Consider the following 18565-nt stretch of genomic DNA (forward strand, 5'->3'; position numbering starts at 1 on the left):
GTGTAATACCCAGTCCTCGCCTCACGATGTCCTCGGCGCTCGCTTTTCTGAGGCAGCGCTAGTTCAGTTCACCTCCAAGAAGTAATACCCTAAAACGTCCACAAGATGTCACCCTCGGCGCCCCGCCCCCTTCTTCTTCCTCGCCTCCTTCTCCCTCTGCCCATTGTCCGCTGGCCCCGCCTTCCCAGCCGCTGCGTGTCGCTGTGCTCGGGCACGGTGGTGCGCGTCCCCTCCTCCTCCTACCCATAATTCTCGGCGCCGAGCGCTATGCCCGCCTCTGGAAAGATGGCGGCGGTGTCGGTGTTTCCCGGCGTGCGGCTCCTCAGTATCGGGGACGCGAACGGGGAGATCCAGAGACACGCGGAGCAGAGGGAGCTGAGGCTGGAGGCCCGGGGAGGCGACATCGCCCTCTATAACGGTGAGTGGACGGGGAGGGGAGTGCTGTGTAGTCCCGGGGAGAGGGGGCTCTGCTATGTGATAATATATGGAGGAGGCCACAACCCCTCCCCCCATGTGTGTCACCCCCCCCATTGTCCCCAAATCTGCTCCTCCCCCCCCCCCGTCATCATGTCACCATTGTCCCCAAATCAGAGCCTTAACCCCTATGTGTCACCCCACCCATTGTCCCCAAATCTGGGCCTGTGCCCCTCTGTCACCCTTGCTTCATCCTTCCTGAACTCCTAAGTGTCCCCCCTTCATTGCCTCTAATCCTAGGCCTGAACCCATTTGTCACCCCCTCCCCCATTGTCCCCAAATCTGGGCCTGTGCCCCTCTTTGTCCCCCTTGCTTCATTCTTCCTGAACCCCCAAGTGTCATCATTGCCCCAATCTGAACCCCTCTGTCCCCCGCCTCTCACATTCAACTGAAATGTAGGCCTGACCCCGCTGTCCGCAATATCTGGGCCTGAGCCCTTCTCACACGCCTCCCTTCTTGTTCCTGAACCCTCTTTGTCACCCCTCCCCCAATTGTCCCGAAATGTGCCCCTCTCTGTCACCCCCCTCCTCCAATTTTCCTGAAACCTCATCTGTCGTCATGCCACTATTATCCCCAAGTCTGAGCCTTAACTCACTATGTGTCACCCCTCCCCCAAGTCCAAAATCCTGGGCCCGTACCCCTCTCATTGTTCCTGACCCCCTCCGTCACCATTGTTGCGTTGTACCAAAATCTGAACACCCCCCCCATGTGTTACCCCCTCCCCGACTGACCAGAATCTGAACTGAATCCCTATGCCAAAGTCCTCAAATTTTGTCCCATACCCCGTGTGTCACCCCCTTCCCTATTGACCCAAAATTTAGACCTGAACCCCGCTGGCACCCCCCCCCCATTATCCTGATCTTGTCCTGTACACCTATGTGTTTTACCTTACCCATTGCCCTGAAAACCTGACCCCCCTACATGTCACCCCCCCCCCCCCCCCCAATTGATCTAAAATTTTGACCTGAACCCTGCTGTCACCCCTTCCCCATTTACCTAAATGTCATCCCCTCCTTTATAGTCCCTAAAATTTGTCACCCCCTTTCCATTGTCCTAAAATCTAGACCCGAACCCCCTTGTGTCACCCCCCGCATCATCCGGACCTAAACCCCTATGTGTCGCCCCCCCCCCCCCCCCCCCCCATTGACCAAAATCTGGACCTAAGACCCCTTTCACACCACACTGCCCATTGCGTCGGCGGTAAAACGCCGCTATTTTTAGCTGAGTTTTACCGCTAGATTTGCGACACATTTCGGCCGCTAGCGGGGCGCTTTTACTCCCCGCTAGCGGCCGCGAAACGGTTAAAACCGCCGGCAATACGCCGCAACATCGGCATTTTGCCGGCGGTATTACATCGCTGCCCCATTGATTTCAATGGGGAGCAGTGGTGGAGGAGCGGTAAACACACCGCTCCAAAGAAGCTGCTGGCAGGACTTTTTTCTGACGTCCTGCCAGCGCACCGCTGTAGTGTGAAAGCCCTCGGGGCTTTCACACTACAGACAATGGTGCAGCTTCTTTAGGGCGGATTGCAGGCGCTATTTCTAACGCTATAGTGCCTGCAAAATGCCCTGGTGTGAAAGGGGTTTAAATGTTACCTCCTCCCCATCATCCCATAGTCCAGACCTGAACTCCTGTGCATTACCCCCTCCCCCATAATCTGCTCCTGAACCCCTGTTACCTCCTCCCCCATCCCGTAATCCGGACCTGAACCCTTGTGTCATCCCCTCCCCCATCATCCCGTAATCTGGACCTGAGCCCCTATGTCACCTCCTCCCCCATCATCTGATCCCCTATGTGTCACCTTCTCCCCCCATTGATTAAAATCTGGACCTAAATGTCACTCCTCCCCCAGTCTCCAAATCACCCCCTCCCCCATTGTCCCTTGATCCCTCTGTCGCCCCCATCCCCCATTGTCCCTTGATCCCTCTGTTGCCCCCCTCCCCCATTGTCCCTGTCTCTGGTTATGTTGTGTACAGGACAACAAATGTATAAATATATCGGCTGTGATTGGTGAACTCTTATGATGCTTCTTGGCTGATCTAGAAATAATTCTGTTACAGAGAATGGGGGGTGATTTACTAAAGACAAATAGGCTGTGCACGCTGCGAGTTCTCCAGAGATTAGTAAATGAGGGAAGGCTTCACTTTGCAAAAAATACCCAATCACATGCAAGGAAGATTAATAAAAAACAAAAAAACAAAAAAAAAACAAACAGCATTTTTGCTTGCACGTGATTGGATGATGGAAGTCGTCAGAGCTTCCCCTCAATTACTAAGCTCTAAAAAAAAAAAAAATCCTAATGCACCAACATTCAAACCTACCAATGACATTGGAGCCGGCAGAGCGTTGGAAGTACGATCCGTATGTTGTGTGGGTGCAGTGGACGGGCTCCTGCAGACATTTCCCCCCAGCCCCGGGTCCATACAGAGGTAGGTACCACCTTCTATGGGGCTGGAGGAAGTAACTACGAGTCTGGTGATGTCATGACACTTGTGTCGGTGTTCTGTCAAAATAGCCAATTCCTGAAGATCTCCAATCACGTCACTTCCGGTTACTGTAAACTGCCAGTAATTGGAGGTTTCGCCGACTTGCTGTTTTGACACAACACCGGCAACCGTAGAGACTCCGGTACACGCTATCGTGAGCGGCTATTGTTAGTCCGCTCCGATACTAACCAACAAAAGGGCTGCCTCCGGTGGCGACAACTTTTTTTTTTTTTTTATCTCGTTATTTTAAAACAGCAAAGTCTTTGTGTATCAGAGTGTACACACTTGCCGGTGTTGTGTCAAAGCGGCAAGTCATCGAAATCTCCAATCAATGATGGTTTACAGTAACTGGAAGTGATGTGATTGGAGATCATGATGAATTGGCTATTTTGACAGAACACCGGAACAACCTGTATGTCCCTTTGCTGTGAAGGACTTGGCTGTGCTGGCAGAGCCACACAGCAACAGGGGGCACTCTGCTGTGGGGGGAGGGGACTGTTTCATGTTACACTCTCTGGGTGAACTGTGACACGTGGTCACAAAGGTGGACTATGCTTTTAAAGTGGAACTCCAGGATATATATATATTATATTTTTTCCTTGGCATACTTCCATTGGTCCAGCCTGTCTTGATTGAACCGTCTATATCTAAATATCCAGAGGGCCTCTGGGGAAGGCTGTGCTACTACAGTGAAGGTCCTGTGCCTGTTGACCATGTTGGGGGGGGCACTCACGTGGCACTGCTGCAGCTCTCAGAACAGGAAGTGAGGGTAAATCTTTCACTGGATAACCGTAAAAGCCAGACAAGGGTCCTAATCTTACCCCATATGTCCAAAACTAGAAAAACACAAACATTTTGGATACATATACATTTTAAAGCGTAGGTTCTCCTGCCAACTGCTCACAGCAAGACTGCTTTCACACTGCAGCGGTGCTTTTCGCTGCTAGCGGGGTGGGTTTTACCTTTTTTAAAAAAAGGTATAAAGTTCAGTTTTGCAGTGCATGTCAGGTGCTTTGGAAGCGCTGCACATTCATTGCAATGGACAGGGTGTTTTGAGAGCGCTATTTACCGCGCTCCCGACCCACCCCAAAGATGCTACTTGCAGGACTTTTTGTAACGTCCTGCAAGTGCACCGCCCCGGTGTAAAAAGACACGCTGCAATGAATGAGAGGCAGTTTTCAGAGGCTATTTCTAGCACTAAAGCACCTGAAAATCACCTCAGTGTGAACGGGGTTTAAATATACTACGAGCGGGTGGCAGGTGCATCTGGGTTTGGGGCACACATGCCGACCTGTGCTGTGATTGGATACAGCGCGAGTTTGGCAGCATATTACAGCCAATGATTTCGGCTGAATCCAGCTGATTGGCTGTGTCCAATCACACGCAGCGTTCTGTGTTTACAAATACACAGAACTCTGTGTAAAGTGAACAGCTATCTGGCTGTCCTCCCTGAAAAGTGGAGAAAAACAGCCAGATCAGTAAGTAAAAGCAGCACACATTACACATTTTTAGGCACACAGTTAAACCCTTGATTGCCCCAAGATGTTCAAGCAGAGGTCCGCCCCCCCCCCCCCCAAAAAAAAAATTAAAAGCCAAAAGCTACACATACTGCAGCTGCTGGCTTTTAATAATCGGCTACTTGCCTGTGCTGGAGTCCAGCGATGTCGGCACCGCAGCTGATGTTTTCATCAGCTGTCTGGTGCTGCTGCTGCCTTACAGCTTCACACTGGGAATCCTACTGTGCATGCGTGAGGCCCCGCTTCTCTCTCCTACTGGCCTGACGATGGGGAGGAGGATGGAGCCCTGCGATGACGTCATGGGCTGTGGCACAGACTCCCAGAAGTGGGAACCGGATACCTGGCGGAAGATGGGTATCCTGTCATCGTCCCCCCCCCCCCCCCCACCCCCGAAAGGTGAAAATTGTGCCCCTGTAGGGGGAGAGTAGACAAATGAGTGGAAGTTACACTTTTGGTTGTAACTCCGCCTTAAAGTGGAACTTCAGTAATTCTTTTTAAACTTTCCATCTATTAAATCTTCTGCCCTGGTTGTTTTAACTTTGGATAGTAAAACATTATTTTTTCTGCCAGTAAATACCTTATTATACAGGATTATGTAGTGCCAACAGTTTATGCAGTGCTTTACAATATGAAAGGGAGACAATACAGTATAATACAATAAAATACAAGAGGATTAAGAGGGCCTTGCTCAGAAGAGCTTACAATCTAATAGGGTGGGGCAAGTGGTACAAAAGGTTGTAACTGGGGAATGAGCTGGTGGAAGTGGTAAAAGATTAGCTGGATACATGATAGGCTTCCCTGAAGAGATGAGTTTTCAGGGATCGCCTGAAGGTAGCTTCAGTATAGCTAGAGGGGATAGCTAGACAGGTTGAGGTAGCGAGTTCCAGAGGATGGGCATGGCTCTGGGGAAATCCTGGAGACGAGAGAGCCTGAGAAGAACATAGGGGAGGATTTGGGTGATATTTGGAGACCAGATTGGTGATGTAGCTCGGGGCAGAGTTGTGAATGGCTTTGTATGTTATGGTTAGTATTTTGAATTTAATTCGCTGGGTGTTTAGGAGCCAGTGTAGGGATTGGAGGAGAGGGTTGGCAGACACTGAGCGGTTGGTAAGGTGTACAAGTCTGGCAGCAGCATTCATCATAGACTGAAGAGGGGAGGAGCCTATGGAGAGACAGGCCAATGAGAAGGGAGTTGCAATAGTCAAGGTGAGAGATAACAAGGGAATGAATGAGGAGCTTGGTGGTTTCATTTGTTTAAAAAGGGGTGAAATTTAGAGATGTTACGGAGGTGAATTTTACAAACTTTTGACAACTGTTGGACTTGGGGCTGAAATGACAGGTCAGTCTAGGATTACACCGAGTACCCTGGCGCGAGGGGAGGGCCTGATGGTTGCATTTTTGCTATTGATGGAAAAGTCATGTGGGGGGGGGGGGGGGTAATAGCTCAATTTTAGAGAGATTTTAGTTTGAGGAAGTGGTGCGTCATCCATGCTGATAATTCAGTTAGAAATGCGAGGAGAGACTGAAGGAGTGAGGTGGGGAGTAGACAGATTTTGGGTATCATCGGCATATAAGTGGTTTTGAAATCCGTAGGCGGTTATCAAGTGACCAAGGGAGGAGGTGTAGATAAAGAGAAGGGGTCCAAGAACAGAGCCTTAGGGGGCCCTCACAGAAAAGGGGCAATGGAGAGGAGGAGACAGTTGTAGGTCACACTGAAGGAGCGCTGTAATTGATGGGCAGAGAACCAGGATAGAGCAGAACCTTGGAGGCCAAGGGAATGTATTTGAGAAGGAGCGGGTGGTCAACAGTATCAAAGGCCACAGAGGTCAAGTAGTAGAAGTATGGAGTAGTGGCTGTTGGTTTTAGCAGTTAGTAAATCGTTAATGAGTTTTAGTAAGACACTTTCCGTGGAGTGCTGCAAGCAAAAGCCAGACTGTAATTGGTCAAGAAGGTTATTTTCACTGAGGTAAGAGCTAAGATGGTTGTAGACTAAGCATTCTAGAAGTTTAGAGGTGAATGGGAGCAATGAGATGGGTCTTAAGTTGTTCAGGATGGTGGGGTCCAGTGAGGCCTTTTTAAGTATGGGAGTGATCTGCGCATGTTTCGGAGGGGAAGGTGCCACTAGAGCGAGAGATTGAAGATGTGAGGGAGCATAGGATTGAAGAGGGTGACAGTAGTAGTTGAGGGAACAGGTGGGCATCTGAAGTTTTGTAACCTCTTCTGTAGTAGCCAGTTCAAAGGAGGAGAGTGAATGAGCTGTCAGGCAAGGTATGTTGGGTGGGGAAGATAGACGCACAGTGGATGTGTCCTCACGAATTGCATCAATCTTGTCTTCGAAGTGATTGGCAATCTCGTGGGTAGAGGGGGTGTGGGACGAAGCAGAGAGTTAAAGGTTGAGAAGAGCCGACGGGGACTGGATGACAAGATATTAATAAGAGACCAAGCAGGCTTGTTTGGCAGCATGGAGGCAGGAAGTGTATTTTAGGACAGATTTATATAGGGTGATGTCTTGTAGGCATTTGGTTTTACACCACAAGCATTCAAAAGCACAAGATTATTAGTGTTGTCATTTTGCCAGGGTTGTAACTGTTGGGGCCTGATTCTGTGTGTGGTTAGAGGAGCAAGTGCATCTAGTGATGAGTGAAGACAGAGGTGGTCAGGATACGACAGGGGAGATATTGTCATATAGGTGGTCAGTAGCAGAATATAGAAGAGAAGGGTTACAGCCCACTTCCTGTTTCTTGTCATCACTCTCTCTCGCTCTCACTCCAGTTTGCCAGGAAGAGATGGAGGGGGTGAGTCATAAAAGGGACAATGAGAGCTGGAGGTGTGCCTCTGTGTAAATCCAGGACGTGAACAGGCAGCAGCTTCAGCTGCCCAGTTAAAATGATTGCATATTTTATATAGCCTGCGATTCTGTACTTGCCAAATATGCTGCAGAAATCTCCCTGCCCTGGCTGCAAAGTGGTTGGAGGGAAGCTTCAGATTGGCAAATATGTTTTTATTACAAATTATGTGAGCAGACTGCAGTTTCTCTTTAACTCCTTCCCGGTCAATGTTATTAGAGCAGTATTATAGCTATATTATTGTCACTAGCGACTTTTGTGTCATTGACCCTTCCCAGCCAGTGTCTTAGTGCCTGATTGCTTGACACCTTATCACAGTCACACTATAAGTCACTGATCACCGCCATTACTAGTATAAAGTATATAGCTGCATAATTTCCAGCCAATGGCTACTGCTGCTCTCGGCTAAGCCTGTGGGAGAGAAGAACTGAAGCTGGGCACAGCACTGGGTGGCTACAGGACTTGTGTAAGTGTGTGTGTGGTGCTGTTATTGGAAAATGTAATTTTTTTTTTTTTTTTTACCTTAATGCTGAGAATGTGATAAGGTGTGTTTTAAAAAAAAAAAAAAAAAAAAAAGACAAAAGGTGATTTTAAAGTGGTTCTAAAGGCTCAAGGTTATTTTTATACCGTTTATGCATGAAGGTAAAATTACCTTCTGTGTGCAGCTTTTTTTTATTTTTATGCAGAGCTGCTCCAGATTTGGTAAATCTCCCCCATTATCTCACAAAAGTGAGTACACCCTTCACATTTTTGTAAATATTTTATTATATTTTTTAATGTGACAACACTGAAGAAATGACACTTTGCTACAATGTAAAGTAGTGAGTGTACAGCTTGTATAACAGTGTCGATTTGCTGTCCCCTCCAAAATAACTCAACACACAGCCATTAATGGCTAAACCGCTGGCAACAAAAGTGAGTACACACCTAAGTGAAAATGTCCAAATTGGGCACAATTAGCCCTTTTTCCTCCCTGGTGTCATGTGACTCGTTACAAGGTCTGAGGTGTGAATGGGGAGCAGGTGTGTTAAATTTGGTGTTATTGCTCTCTCTCTCTTACTGGTCACTGGAAGTTCAACATAGCATCTCATGGCAAAGAACTCTCTGAGGATCTGAAAAAAGATCCAGCGGTTGTCTTTGGGAAATAGAGATATGAGTGCTGCCAACATTGCTGCAGAGGTTGAAGATGTGGTGGGTCAGCCTGTCAGTGCTCAGACCAGAAGGAAGCCTCTTCTAAAGATGATGCACAAGAGAGCCTGCAGTTTGTTAAAGACAAGCAGACTAAGAACATGGATTACTGGAACCATGTCCTGTGGTCTGATGAGACCAAGATAAACTTATTTGGTTTAGATGATGTCAAGCGTGTGTGGTGGCAACCAGGTGAGGAGTACAAAGACAAGTGTGTCGTGCCTACAGTCAAGCATGGTGGTGGGAGCATCATGGTCTGGGGCTGGATGAGTGCTGCCGGCACTGGGGAGCTACAGTTCATTGAGGGAACCATGAATGCCAACATGTACTGTGACATACTGAAGCAGAGCATGATCCCCTCCCTTCGGAGACTGAGCCACAGGGCAGTATTGCCACATAACAACCCCAAACACACCTCCAAGACCACCACTGCCTGCTAAAGAAGATTAGGGTAAAGGTGATGGACTGGCCAAGCATGTCTCCAGACCTAAACCCTATTGAGCATCTGTGGGGCATTCTCAAACAGGAGAAAGAGCGTAAGGTCTCTAACATCCACCAGCTCCTTGATGTCGTCATGGAAGAGGACTCCAGTGGCAACCTGTGAAGCTCTGATGAACTCCATGCCCAAGAGGGTTCAGGCAGTGCTGGAAAATAATGGCGGTCACACAAAATATTGTCACTTAGGGGTGTACTCACTTTTGTTGCCAGCAGTTTAGACATTAATGGCTTTGTTATTTTGAGGGGACGGCAAATTTACACCAGCTGTACACTCGCTTCTTTACATTGTAGCAAAGTGTAATTTCTTCAGTGTTGCCACATGAAGATAATAAAAGGTTTACAAAAATGTGAGGGGTGTACTCTTGTGTGTGTGTGTGTGATATATAATATCTCCAGTTACATCACTTCTGGTGCAGCCGTGTCACAATCTGGCATGACGTCAACACTGTGCATGTGCAGATCATCAGAAGTCGATGAACATTATAGAACACCGCCATTTTGGTACTCCTAAAACATTTCTGATTCCCCGTCCTATTGGTAAACTCAGGACCAGCTGATCTTCATCTATCACTCTATGAAAGGGTCTTTGCCAACAGGCTGACAGTGAGCTGCCACTGTTTACCTGACTTTACCAATAGGATGGGGAATCTGAAAATGTTTTAGGCGTACCAACATGGCGGTTTCTGATTCCCCGTCCTATTGGTAAAGTCTGGTAAACAGCGGCTGCACACTGGAATTTTATTATATCATGGCACCCTGTCGGCAAAGATCCTTTCATAGAACTATAGAGGAATAACAGCTGGTCCCAAGTTTACCAATAGGATGGGGAGTTAGAAATGTTTTAGGTGTACCAACATGGCGGTGTTCTATAATTTTCCTCGACCCCCGATCTGTGCATGTGCACTGTTGATGTCACGGCAGGTGATCATGACCTGGCCGCACCAGAAGTGACGTAATTGGAGATTTTGACGAGTTGGCTATTCTGACAGAATAGCGGGTGCTGTCAAGTCGCTTATTGCAAACCAGAAAGTGATGTGTATGACGTCACTTCCGGGTCCCTGTTGACAGTTTTGAATTGATTACATTCAGTGGAGCACAGAGATGTGCAGGGTCTCTTTAAACGCTGGATGTCTCATTAAAGAGAACTTGTCACAAAAAAATTATAATTTATTTTAAAAATTAACACCCAAGCACACATTGGGGCACCTATGCCTGAAAACGTTGATTGCAATACACGTTGCAGATCACTGCGCATGCCGGAATGAGAGCAATAATTCTAACACCAGACCTCGTTTGCAGCGTTAAACTGATGACCTATAAGGGACTTAAAATGCATTGCCTATGGAGAATCTAGGTTACTGAAATCTGTCGCCTTTTCACAGGCTTGTGCAAATTTTAGGTTAGACATGTGGAGCATCTCTTGGTGCAACCTTGTCTTTTATATTCTCCAAAAATTGGGTAATTTATTGTGTTGTAATTGGAAAGCTGCAATATGTTTGCTTTTGTGTTTAGTGGCACTTTAAGAGAACTTAACAGTCTCCTGCTCTATTCAAAACCCTCGAAAGGTTTTACCTAGAGATGCTGTAAAGTGATTTTAAACAGTCGCCTTATAAAACAATCCATTCAGTATAAAATTTAAAGGCAAAACCTTTTTTGTATAGAGGTGTGTGTGTGTATGTGATCACATTCCCTCTGTTCTCTGCTGCGGAAGAGCTGGGGGAGGAAAAGCGGTAGCACACTGAGCTTTCCAGCGAATGGCTGTACAAGAGGGTGTGCTGGGACATGTCTGATCACTGGAGGAGAGCACACTGAGTTCCCAGCATAGTCTAGAGAACTGACCACGTTTTTACAGTTTTCTAGCAGGAAGTAAAAAAAAAAGATGTATATACAAAATTGTTGATCTTAGATTTTGTGCAAAAAAAATAAAATAAAAAAAAAAAACCCACAGAGGTGATCAAATACCACCAAAAGAAAGCTCTATTTGTGGGGGGAAAAATTTTGTTTGGGTACGACACCGCACTCCCGCGCAATTGTCAAAGTACCGCAGTGCTGTATCGCAAATAATGGCCTGGTCATTACAGGGATAAATCCTCTGCTGCAGCTGATTCTATGTCATGCTGCGATTTCTGGTGCTGCCTGGAGCCAGCTGTGACTTCTGGTTCCCCACTTGGTGTGCGCTTATGAAAGGCAAGATGGCCGATAGCTCTGGGGCCTTTTCCTTTGATTCTGATTGGTATATAATGGTGTTCTGGGAACAATGGCATATACTGGTATGTATAAGGGTGCCCTTTCATCGAGATGCATATCTACTCATTGTTTGCATGTTGGATGGCTGGCTGGGTAAATTGCCAGAAATTAGCAATACTAATTTACTATTACTGCCAGGTTAAAGCAGAAAGTGAACTTATTTTTTATATAGCAAAGTATGTTTGCTGTAATCTAAGACCTCATGTACACTGCTGCTGGTAAACTGATGTTTAGAAGCAGTTGGGCATTTTTTTTTTTCCCCCAGCTGCCCTGGCATGTAAACGCGGCAAAACGGGCATCTCTTACTATGTCAAGTTAAATTGTTCAAGAGAGGTCGTAAAAATGTCCCATGTACGTGAAGCCTTAAACCCCATACACGCTATCAAATTTTTGTCTTCAGATTTACCAAAACCATATGAGGTCAAACCTTAGGAGTTTCAATTTGTATGCAATCAGGCAGGCCCTTGCACTACATGGTTTTGGAAAATCTGCAGAAAATCTGATAGTGTGTATGGGGCTTAAGCCCCTATTTGATCTGCAGTTGCTATGGTGCTGCACAAGTTAAAGAGGAAATCTATTTTTTTTTTTTGTTTTCTTCCCTGCAAAGTAAAGGTATAATGTGCTAGTATGCATCGCATACTAGCACATTATGTGACCCTTACTTACAAACAGAGCCCTCATCCTCCCTGCTGCATCCTTCTTCACCCGTCTTCCTTCCGAGGCCGCAGACTCCGACTGGATGGAGCTGTGTGACATCACTCGCGTGCAGGAGCCAGCGATTACGGCACTGACTTCTGAAGAAACGGTGCGGGTGTCCGTTCCGAGCGCATGCGCCGATTACATCATTGTAGGAGTATACTGTAAATCCTAAAGTTTAGGTGATAATTACAGTACCCAGAGGTACACCTATAGGTACAAATAGAGGAAGGTTCACAACCTTGTTAATGACGCCGTCCATTTGAGACCACAAGCAACTGCAGCTTATCAACTGTATGCCCTGCATGTAATAAAATTGAGACATGGTTAAGTTGATGGGTGTAATTCTGCTTTAAGAATGCAGCATTGTATTAAACTCTCGGTTTATCAAGCTTTGGGTAGAGGAGCTGCTCTGGGTAAATGAACAATTGGAACTTGTCGCATTAAAAAAGGTGAATGTTTTTAAGTTCTGGGAGAACCAAACACAACGATCGAGCCGCCATTCACACACGTGGACCTCCCTCCTACTCCTGACTTTTTACCAGCTCTCTCCCTGGTCTCTATAGAATGTAATATTCTCTTGTAACCTTCCCCTTTCTCAGTTATTGACCAGCACTGCAGAGTAAAGCGCATGGCTCTACACGTGGCATTGATCTTTGCCTGTCTGTCCAGTGTTGAAATTTTGTCTACACCTCTTTGTAAGTCACTTCAGCTCCCACATGTCTACACTGCTTCGGGATTGCAGCAAAGTTTATATCTATCTATCCATCTATCTTTTTTTTTTTTTAAATACAATTTGTTCCTGTTCAACCCCTTAACTTTTAGTCTTCATCGGCCCTAATTATTTCTTCCCTTTAAAGAAGTACAGCTAAAGCTCGTTGGCTGTATTACTCCTGTGGCTTCTAGGAGTGCAGTTTGTTCTGCACTCCTGTGACCCATCTTCAGCGGAGGACTGAAGTCCACTGTCAGCTGATGTCACAGAGCTGGTCCAAGCTTGGGCAAGATCACAATAGTGGAGTCGGGTTCCCCCCACATGCCTGCACTGGCACCTGGCTTGGCCTCTTGGATCCACTGAGAGCCTGAGCCGGTTGATCCCACCCCCTCCACAGCCCAGTGTTCCAGCATGGGGGGGTGAGACCAGATAGGGTGGTCACTGGCTCTCTGCTCAGGGAGCTCAGAGAGCCGGCGATTGGCGGTGTTTGATCGGTTCTCAGTGTTGGGGCTGGAGAGGGACAGATGGAGCATTAGACAGATGCTCCCCCCTCCAAAAATTAAGCTGCTGACTTTTAATATTAGGACACTTGCCTGTCCAGGGTTCCCACAATTTCGGCACCCCAGCTGATGCTTCCATCGCCTGTTGGATACTGCTGTGGCTGCCATTGCCAGTAAGGGAACTTGGCAGTGAAGCCTTGCAAGTGCACCGCTGGGTCCCTATTGCGCATGCTCAAAGCACTCTACGCTCTCCTATTGTCCAGCAACAGAGGGGGGGGGGGGGGGGCTGGAATTCTGATGTACCTCTGTGGCGAGGTCTGACGGAAGTGGGCATGGGGTACCTGTCAAAAAACGGGTACCCGCTCCCCACAAAAGGTTCCAAATGTGGCACCGGGGGGGGGGGGGGGTGAACAAGACAAAAGTGTAAGTTCTACTTTTGGGTGGAACTCAGCTTTAAGCTGCTTTTTCACTTTTGTTTCCTGGACACAGCTGTCCCACCTGGAACCCCGTGGTTGGTGCTGCTGGATAAATGTCCATTCACTGATCTCCCTTGCCTAGTAGGAACCCAGAAGTGACATGCATTACACGACTTCCGGGTTTGGTTGTCACTGTCCCTGATAACTGACCGGTGAACAATTGGAGCACAGTATGCCTCCTGTATCCTTTGAATGTGTGCCCCATTTTGACAGAAATATACAGCCCCCCCCCCCCCCCCCCCCCTTTGACAGTGCATGAAAAGTGTCCGTCTCCTTTGAGGACGTAAGTAGCAGAAAAACAGACATCCAGCACTAGAACATAACTTATTAGATAAAAACAAAATGCACACAGGGGAACCCGCTGACACATTTCATCCAAATAGGGCCTTAGTCATAGTTACAATTAAGGTCCTGGTGGGCTAAAAAGGATCAACAGGTTCCCCTTTGCCAGGTGGCTAAAAATATGGATGCAGGAAAACTACAGCTAGGCCCGTTCTGCGGCCCAACCACAGTGCAGGGTGTGGAGCTGGTCTGACACTAGACGTTCGTTTTTCGTATTTACACCACTACACCTGGATGTCGTTATGAGGGTGGGGCAGCAGCGTGCAGAAGGACAGGGCGTATGACATAAACACTGTGTACTTTGGTGAAGATTCTTTGGATGTCATTGCCTGGCTAAAGAACAGCTGCATCCATGCATTGGGTAATATTGACTTTGCAGCCATGTGGAAGTGAATTCAGTTTACCTTAATTTGGATTGTCTGTGCAGCAAAGTGAGGTTTACACAGTGTTTCTGCTTGGCTCAGCACCCTTTTCTCTACTGTGCACCCCTAAGCTCCAAAGAGAAGTGACGGGACCAGGGAACACATCTGGACTGCATTTTGAAAGCTTGATGCAAAAAATATTGACGGCTGTATGGATTCAGTGGGAAGGGAAACCAGCTTCACATATTAAATACAAGGTCATCCAACAAAGGCAAAATTATGTTTCACTCTTATGTGCCTTTATGTTCCTCTGGTCTCTGTGGTTTGCTGTTAGTCCATGTCATTGGTCAGTATCTTGGTGGAAAATGTCTGAAAGGCAGATTTATAGTGGAGCGAATAAACATGTTTCCAGTTTCCTTCCTATGCTCCCACTTTGGAGAGGCATTTTCCTGTGTCTGTCCTGTACTGACAGCTCACAGTGGGGATCTGGTAGAGATGACCAACCATGCACGCTGTATAATTTTATTGTAAATATTAATCGGCTTATACATCTCTCACATCTAGTTAGGATGTTGTGTAACAAGGAAATGCATTTTCCTTTGAATAAAGTGTGCATGTGTAGGTGATTAGGGGGTGCACCGAATGGAAATTTTGGTACCGAAAACCAAAAACTGTAATTTTTGGTATTTATATTTTCCTATACAATTGTATTCAACTTTTTGAATTGATATCATAAATTAAGATTTATATGGATTTATTGTTGCCCATTATTGGTACCTTTTTGTGCAAAAAAGTGCAGTCTGCTCTCTCAAACCATCTCCTGTATCATGTCTTCAGTCTTACATAAACACACTGCTAATGGTATTAGCAAAATTTCCATTCGGTGCACCTCTAGCAGACCTGGTACAGGAGGCGGCCAGAGACTGCAGACCTGGTACAGGAGGCGGCCAGAGACTGCAGACCTGGTACAGGAGGCGGCCAGAGACTGCAGACCTGGTACAGGAGGCCAGTGCCCATCGTGCAGCCTGGCAGCGCCCAGATCAGAGCGTTTATCTCCGTGTGTCACACAGAGCTGTATTTGAATTGCCCAGTAACAATGTCCCACCTCCTGCGATCACGTCACACTGATTCAGTGTCCCACCATTGGATCAGTGTGTCCTCTGTCACAGGAGGAGGGACATTGTTACTGCGGCCCGTGCAATTCAGCTCAGCGACACATGGAGATCACCTCTCTGTGGGAGAGGAGGGAGGGGATGACACCCCTGCAATGGGTGGAACCAGGTGGCTCCATTATGTTTCAAAAACACTTTTTTTTTTTTTTTTTTTTTTACAAATTTTTGATGGATAGAGAGAGAACACACACCCACTGTATTGTCAAAATTATTGTGATGCCGGCCTACATGAACTTTAATGGTGTCTTAGTCCATAGAGTTCGATATTGAGTTGGCCCACCCTTTACAGCTATAACGGCTTCAACTCTTCTGGGAAGGCTGTGCACAAGGTTTAGGAGTGTCTATGGAAAGGCTTGACCGTTCTTCCAGAAGCACATTTGTGAGGTCAGGTACTGATGTTGCAGAGGTCGTCTGTCTCAGTGTCTGCTCTAATTCATCCCAAAGGTGTTCTGTCATGTTTAGGTCAGGTCTCTGTGGAGGCCAGTCGAGTTCCTCCACCCCAAAGTCACTCATCCATATTTTTTTTTATTTTTTCATTAAACCTGTTGTACATACAAGCTCTGTGCAGTGGATTTTGCATTGAGCATTTCCTCCTCTTTTCAGGTCCCATGCAGATCAATCTTGCATCTGGACACAGCAGCCTTCCTGTGCTATGGCTGCCTTCATACTGGACAATTGGCTGCAGCCAGTTTGCATGCAGGCAGAAAAGTCCCTCCCTGGAAGCAAATTGTTTGTCTATGGCTGGTTGAAGGCCCTAATTTAGGGGTGGACAAGTGTGGCCCACCAGCTGCTGTGAAACGGCATGTCCCATGAGGCATTGCAAAACTCACCGACCCTGCCTTAACCACTTCAGTCCTGGAAGGATTTACCCAACTTCTGACCAGGCCATTTTTGTGATACGGCACTGCGCCGCTTTAACTGACAATTGCGTGGTCATGCCACATTGTAGCCAAACAAAATTTGTCTTTTTTTTTTTTCGTCACAAATAGAGCTTTCTTTTCATGCTATTTTTTGAAGAGCTTTTTTTTTTTTTTTCTTTCTGCTACAAATAGCCAAGAAAACAAATTTATTCATCAGTTTAGGCCAATATATATATTTCTACATGTTTTTGGTTTTAAAAAAAAAAAAATTGCAATAGGTGCACCTTGATTGGTTTGTGCAAAAGTTATCGCGTCTACAAACTATGGGATAGATTTAGGGACTTTTTTTTTTTTACAGGTAATTGCGGCGAGCTATGTTTTTACCAGTGACATTATTGCATTGATCAGTGCTATAAAAATGCACTGATCAATGTATAAATTCCACTGGCAGGCAAGGGGTTAACACTAGGGTTTGATGAAGGGGTTAAGTGTTTCCTGGATGTGTTTTAACTGTAGTGGGGGATGAGCTGCCAGGGACAGGGCAGATCGCTGGGAACAGAAGATCTGACATGTCGTCTGGCAGAACAGGGGTCTGCCTTGTTTACTCTGGCAGATCCCTGTTCTGCCTATGTTCACCGCGATCACAGGTCTGATTTATTTGTGTGCGCACAATTTTAAAGCGTGACGTGTTGGCTATCTATTTACTTGATGTAACATAATTTTTCATTGTGCAAACAAAATGAGCTAACTTTACGGTTTTATGTAATGACTTTTTTTTTTTTTTTCTCCCATAAAAAGCGTTTGAGAAATCGCTGCACAAATACCATGTGGCATAAAAAGTTGCCACGACCGCCATTTTATTCCCTAGGGTCTCTGCTAAAAAAAATATATATAAATATAATATTTTTTTGGGGGGGGGATTCTGAGTAATTTTCTAGGGCAAAAAAAAGATTTTTACATGTAGGAGCGAAATACCAGAATTGGCCTGGATGGGAAGTGGTTAAAAATTATGGTTTAAATCCAGCCTTTTTTTTTTTTTTACCAGTGATTTAAGTCAAATCCATCCTGCTGTACAAGTACAAAACTGGTGGTGCCCGTTCACACACCGTGTGCATGATTATGGTTATTCACAGGCAAGAATCGCAGATTCTCATCTGTGGCCATCCATGCAAATGGGCACTAAAGAGATGCTCAGGAAGGGTACAGAAGTGTAAGATTTTGCAGGAAAAGTGCAGCTTTGTATAGAACATCAGCTGCATGTATCATGGACAGAACGATGGTGGTTGTCACTGATAAGCTACACTCATCCATATTATTATTTTTTTTTATCATACAGTTTTAATTGCCTAGCTTGGTCACAGACTTGCTTTAATACAATGCTTCTGGCAGACTCCCAAATCTCAGAAGTTTGTTTCCTATGCAGCGCACTGTACTGGTTTTCTTGTGGCTTTGGTCTTTTGTTCTCTGTACTATGTTTGGACTCCCTGGCTTTCTAGAAATTCACTTTGTTCTGTGTCTGCCCATTGTCCCTCCTGGCAGGCCTGGATTCGAGGAGGGGGTTTGTCTGAGAGCAGAGGGGTGCCTCTTCCTATTGTCACTAGCCTGGTGATATGGGGGGACCTCTTGCTGGGATTTTGTAGTGGGCACACAAAAGGTTTCTTTCAATGTCCCTCATGAGACTAATGACTCTCTCCAGCCTGTAAACCCTGAGAAATAATGAAGCTGGCTTTGTTATGATAATTCATGGAATTAAGACCTTTTGTCTTCATGTCACACAGCACAGATGCTGCTGCCGTCCTGATATGTGCCGGAGGTTCTTTATAACCTGCAGATATTGTTGGCCTTTCCAGGGCTGAGGAACTGCAAGATTCTGCTCTAATCTTCTATAGTCTTCCAGTATTTTAATAGTATTTCAGATTCTAAGGAACATGCAAAACCTTTAAATGTTATTGTTGCTTCCTTTCATTTATCATATTCCTGTCTGTGTCTCTGCTATACAGCTCAGCACTTTTCTCTCTGCGTTGGATTAGTTTGGATGTACCCCAACTCAGCAAGGACAGCAAAATCCACTTCACATCTTCATCTAGGCTACAAAATCTCCCACCTGTCTTCTCTGAGAGCATTTGACCTCTCTGGGGGGAGTTGCTTCACTATGGTGAGGCTGTACTGCTCTGGTGACAGTATGTTTT

The 18565-nt window shown here is 46.3% G+C and overlaps 1 protein-coding gene across 3 annotated transcripts in view; it reads left to right on the plus strand.

Annotated features, from left to right (window-relative positions):
• The first annotated feature begins 231 nt into the window (after positions 1-231).
• Positions 232-18565, plus strand: part of CARM1 (coactivator associated arginine methyltransferase 1) — a 59385-nt gene continuing 41051 nt past the window's right edge. Inside the window, exon 1 of one of the 3 annotated variants that reach the window (XR_013270409.1) lies at positions 232-418. Coding sequence is in view for 2 of the 3 variants with exons in the window: in XM_077470276.1 (XP_077326402.1) it covers positions 268-418 (151 nt within the window). In the remaining variant the exon portion in view is untranslated. The remainder of the gene's footprint in view (positions 419-18565) is intronic. The other 2 variants (XM_077470276.1, XM_077470277.1) reach the window with 2 other exon arrangements.

The sequence above is a fragment of the Lithobates pipiens genome, unplaced genomic scaffold, assembly GCF_037356315.1.
Source record: "Lithobates pipiens isolate NorthernLeopardFrog02 unplaced genomic scaffold, aLitPip1_a1.2 Scaffold_8, whole genome shotgun sequence".
In the NCBI taxonomy this organism is placed as follows: Eukaryota; Metazoa; Chordata; class Amphibia; order Anura; family Ranidae; genus Lithobates; species Lithobates pipiens.